The sequence below is a fragment of the Penaeus monodon genome, chromosome 22, assembly GCF_015228065.2.
Source record: "Penaeus monodon isolate SGIC_2016 chromosome 22, NSTDA_Pmon_1, whole genome shotgun sequence".
NCBI classification, from domain to species: domain Eukaryota; kingdom Metazoa; phylum Arthropoda; class Malacostraca; order Decapoda; family Penaeidae; genus Penaeus; species Penaeus monodon.
In genome coordinates, this window is record NC_051407.1 from 7,901,036 (window position 1) to 7,902,589 (window position 1,554).

The 1,554-nt window shown below is 45.9% G+C and overlaps 1 protein-coding gene across 1 annotated transcript in view; it reads right to left on the minus strand.

Annotated features, from left to right (window-relative positions):
- Positions 1–308: 308 nt before the first annotated feature.
- LOC119586891 (glycine-rich protein DOT1-like) overlaps positions 309–1,554 on the minus strand; it is a 1,693-nt gene continuing 447 nt past the window's right edge. Inside the window, exon 2 of the mRNA XM_037935627.1 lies at positions 309–1,398. Within this exon, the coding sequence (XP_037791555.1) occupies positions 403–1,398 (996 nt within the window). The 3' untranslated portion in view covers positions 309–402. The remainder of the gene's footprint in view (positions 1,399–1,554) is intronic.

The following is a 1,554-nucleotide window of genomic DNA, read 5'->3' on the forward strand; positions in this document are numbered from 1 at the left end:
ATCCTTATAAGTGGAATTCCTTCTTTGCTTAGATTATCCAAAATAAAAACCCTGGGAAGTCTTATACGTGGAAAAAACTGATGGTGATTATGGTATATATTATGTTCAACTACGTCATTAACAGGAATGTTATTTATATCCATGCATCCACTCAACAACTTTTAAGTAAATTTTTTAACGCAGTTCCATTCTCTTGCAGTAGCCCAAATTCCTAAGGATAAATACAACTCATCTTGATTGCTTAAAAGACATCAAAGAGGACTGTATGAAGAGAAAGAATATATAGATATCTTTATTGTATTGGCCATCGCAAGAACAAACAACATATAACAAAACTTAATAATACTGAACGTCCATTCTGGCATTAAGATAAATTTAGGAAAAGATTTTGGAAAAAGATCTTCAAGATGGAGGGCCGTAGAGACCACTACCTGACCCTCGTCCGCTTCCTGAACCGCCGCTGCTACCACCAAAGCTACTAAATCCACCTGCACCGGAACCACTTCCACCAAATCCACCAGCGCCACTTCCACTACCGCCAAATCCCCCGGAACCGCCTCCGAATCCTCCAGCGCCACCGGAACCGCCTCCGAATCCTCCAGCGCCACCGGAACCGCCTCCGAATCCTCCAGCGCCACCGGAACCGCCTCCAAATCCTCCAGCACCACCACCGATTCCTCCTCCGGTACCATCGGAACCTCCGATGACCTGACCACTTGCTTCAGCAGCTGCCCTGAGAGCAGTCTGAAGATCCACTCCAATAGGAAGGGTTGGATTTTCTCCCTCTTCGTAGTTGACGAAATACACCTCAGGATTTGAAGGAGGAGCAGCTGTCACCTCGATCACGCGCTGACCTCCGTCACCTCCGCTCTTGTTCAGGACGTACACAATGCTTTCCTGTTTTGGTGGTGGAACAATGATGGGTTCGGGTCCCGGACCTTCTTCAGGAATGCGTACGAACAGGATATTGTGATCAACCCTCGGCGGCGGAATACTTGGTGGTGGTCCGCTTTCCCCTTGAGGCTGTTCGGGAGCGTCATAAACGAATACATTTCTAGTAACGATGGGAACGACGCATGATCCATCTACGTGCAGGATTTCTCCTTCTCTGCAGGCTCCTCCGGAACCTCCGCCCCCATAACCTTGTCCAGATGAAGAACCTCCGACACTTGAGAATCCATTTCCTCCACTGCCTGAAAATCCACCTCCAATGCTGGAGATACCACTTCCTCCACTACTTGAAAATCCACCTCCACCGCCTGAAAATCCACTTCCTCCAGAGAATCCTCCTCCTCTTCCACCTTGAGCACCATGGGAAAATCCTCCTCCAGAGGGCGCTGCTAAATTATAACCTTGAGGATCAGCGACAGACGTAGCGACTACAGCCAAGGAGAGGATCTGGAGGAAATGCACTGTTATATATTTTGAATGTGAAAATAATACCAAAAAATAAACATATAGTTTCTTTAGAATATGATATCAATGAATGCTGTCCACTTGGTACTAAATTTAATAGATAAAGATAACAGTAATAACATTTTAGTGTTTTCTTTA